The 3,428-nt window shown below is 38.1% G+C and overlaps 1 protein-coding gene across 1 annotated transcript; it reads right to left on the reverse strand.

Annotated features, from left to right (window-relative positions):
• Nucleotides 1-387: 387 nt before the first annotated feature.
• LOC103769338 (formin-1-like) lies at nucleotides 388-2,280 on the reverse strand. The gene has a single exon (XM_008936525.1). It carries the CDS (start codon nucleotides 2,278-2,280, stop codon nucleotides 388-390), a length of 1,893 nt encoding a protein of 630 aa, XP_008934773.1.
• Nucleotides 2,281-3,428: the final 1,148 nt, after the last annotated feature.

The raw sequence follows: 3,428 nt of genomic DNA on the forward strand, positions 1-3,428 counted from the left end.
AAATTAGTTTGCCCAGACAATGTTCTATCAGTTAAACCAAACAAACGAAAAAGAACATTTGGATAATAAATATTATCATAACATTTGGACAGACTACAACACGGCACAGGAAAATAAGCATGTAAACTTTTTTTTTTTATAGACAAATATGTAATTAACTTTGGTTAAGAAGTTGTTCAGTAACAACAGGACTGAATATAAGCTGACTTTAAAAAATGCATCTGAAAAGAAATCTTATACAGCTATAACTATCGTTTAAAAAAATTAACAACTTTTCACCCAGTCATTAAGTGCTGAAAAATACTTTAATTGCAAACATACTATTTATTATTAAATGTTAGTACTGAAACCCTACTCCAACACTTTCATAGTTGATTGACTCTTAGTTCAAAAATGTATGAAACGGGACTGACCTGGACAGAAATTCTGCTGCTCCTGATTAGTTGATTTTTCATGTACAGCGTGCTTCTCAAAACGCCCTGCAGTTGTATTCTGATGTCGGCCGGGTTGTCTGGTGGTAAATCCCAATTCTCCAGGTTCAGAAAGCTTCAGGTAAAACTGTGGCTCCAAATCACTGAAAGAAAAGTTTATAGCACTGTGCTTCCCACTGCTGTAGTCAGTGAACATAGACTCGTCCCCGGTGTTCTGTGCTGGTAGTGGTAGAATCCGATGGTGGAGCTGTGGGCTAGGCAGTCTTGAAGATAATGGAGAAGGAATAGGTGACATTTGCTTGTGTGTATTAGATAGAGGATATGAATTACTGAAAACATTACTCACTGCTACTAATGAGGGTGAATGCAGCCTTTTCTCTTCCAGTTTAAGATTATTACTCGTTTGAGAAGTATCAGGACTTTCATTTAGAGGCAGGTTCAAAAACAAATGCTTGCTGCTTCCCCGGGATACCGTGGTTCTTTTCTCATACATTGAGCCTGGCAGGTTTCGGTCTACTCTTGTAATTTGTTGCAGTCTCTTCCATTCTGCAGCTTCATCTAAACTGTCGCTCCGTATAACTTTCAGAAGAGCTTTATTGACTGCTCCCACAAGGTTGCATGACTCATCGGTAATGTGCACTCTCTCTGCTTTGTACTGCAAACCAGAGCCGGCTTGCTCCTTTTCCTGCAGCACAATGTTTTTTGAGTCTCCAGCAGCTTCATCTACAGAGTATACATCAGTTCTTGATACCAAGTCATTATGTGCTGTGGTGAGAACAGGAGAAATGTTTTCTTTATCCCTGTGAAAATCAGGTAGAGACTCTGCAGGGGGTTTGGCAACTTCTTTGATACAAGCTTCTGAATCCTGTACTTCAGGAACAACTGTGATTCCTTGTTTCTCCTTCCACACTGGCTCAGTATACCTGTTACTTTCCAAGCTTTCAGAAGCTGGAGAATTACTTAAGGTCTCAAGTTTGTTAGATAGAGTATCCTGAGATGACTTTACCGAAGCAATGCTCTGATGTACCTCTGTAACTTCAGGCATGTGTTCCCCATTACCCATTAGTTCAACTGCAACCATGTCATTGTTGTCTCTTGAGCTAGAACTTAAGTCAGCATCCAGTTTCGCAGCTGTGCTGCTCTGAAGAAAATAGCCCTCTCCTACCCACTTTTCTGGTCTTATATTGTCTATTGGTAAGTCATCGTTACCTTTTACTGTTAGCCAACTGGAGGTAGAAAAAGAACTGGAAAAATTCCTGGTAGGAAATCTTGTGGGGACTGTCTTCTTTATTTCAAGTAAAGAAAGATGTTGTTCATGTATCTTTTCTCCCCTTTTCAGGTGTCTGAACTCCTCAGAGCTCTCTTTCCTTCTATATCTTCTCATTTTCTTGTGATTCAAACCATCTTTATTTGTTGAATCCAGACAGAACCTCTGCTGATGTGTAAAACTGGAGGAATCAACACCTTTACGTTTCAGGATGCCAGAAACGTCCTGTTGCTTTCCCTCCTGATGTCTTGTGTTAAGGCCCAGAATACGACGTGATCTCAAAAGACTGGATAAGAGTTTTTCCTTTTCAGCAGTTAGCTTGTACAGCTCAGTGAGAATGTCTTTCGTGGTAGTTCGTTTGAAAATAATATCTCCAAAGTTTTCATATGGCTTTTCTCTCAGCTCCATCTCTAACATCTCCCTTACTTGATAACAGCTACAGGAACGTTTACTGTTTCTATCCAAAGTTATGCAGCCCTTGTAAGTAAATCCTCTGACTTTCCCCTCTGGAAGATAGAAGCTGATGTAACAAAGCTCCATAATGGGTTTGTGCAATTGAAGGATAGTATGCGTGCCTTCCATTATGCTTGCAAAATTAGTCATTCGTTTAAATTACGTGCTAAGTGTTTCAAAGCTTGCATGACATAGCATGTGAGGCAGGGAATGGACGGAAGGCATCTGACTAATCTTCAACAATAATATTGTCTGCTGGAAAAAATAAAAAGAAGCCTGTCAAACTTGATTATGGCAAATTTAGTAAGACAAATAACAAGCCTGCAGAAGCACAATCTTCTCTTGGTATTTTTTTTATATACAAATCTTTCACCTTGAAAAATGTGACACAAGGAGGATGACATTGCTAACACCCATAGCTGGACTAAATCATTCTCTCAAACATCATCCCTCTTATCTCCAGAGTTCTCAGTCAATGCTGTTCCATAAGGCCACAAGATGTTCACTAAAACACCCATTTCAAATAGAATTCACATTTTAATCCTGGACCCTATTTCACTCTCTCTGTTAAAAGTTAACTTTTTTGTTGAACATTTAGTCAGAAAAACCGTTCAAGCATCTGTGTTGCCTTTTCACTTGGTCAGCACAACGAGAAGCATAACACCATCACAATGTATTAGCTCTCATTGCCTTATTTAGGAAGAAAACATAGAAGAAATAAAAAAAAAAACCTGAACTTTTTCTTCTCATATTTATCTCTGAATCTGCCATGACATCAAGAAAACTTGCAAGAAAAAAAAAAAAAAGTTCTGCTTATTTGACTCGCATATACATACTACATAAATTTATTTTGATTCAACATGAAATAGTACTACTATAGGCAAGTTTATTGAACTTTGTTATTTCCTTTTCTTCACATCACACTATATTTTCTTGCTACAGATTGAACATGTTTACATTCTTTAGATACATCATGGTAGAAATTGATTTACTCCTTTTGAACACTAAACTGGCTTTTTGTCCAGAAGAAACTCTGCTACAATAATTAAAGTGGAGAATTCTGTGGTCACTACGAAATGCGTAAGCATCAGGGAAAGACCTAAAGCTCAGCAGCAAATCAGCAGCATGCAAAGCTGGAGAGTGCTTGCTCCAAGGCTTCTCTCAGTTGAAAAACGCAGGAATTTCAGTTTCCAAATTTCAAAGCATAAACACAGCAGAGCTTACCATCATTTCAAAATACTCAGACAACAATTTTTTAAAGGAAGATGTCATATTAC

This window comes from Merops nubicus, unplaced genomic scaffold (assembly GCF_000691845.1).
Source record: "Merops nubicus isolate BGI_N331 unplaced genomic scaffold, ASM69184v1 scaffold10573, whole genome shotgun sequence".
Classification (NCBI taxonomy): Eukaryota; Metazoa; Chordata; class Aves; order Coraciiformes; family Meropidae; genus Merops; species Merops nubicus.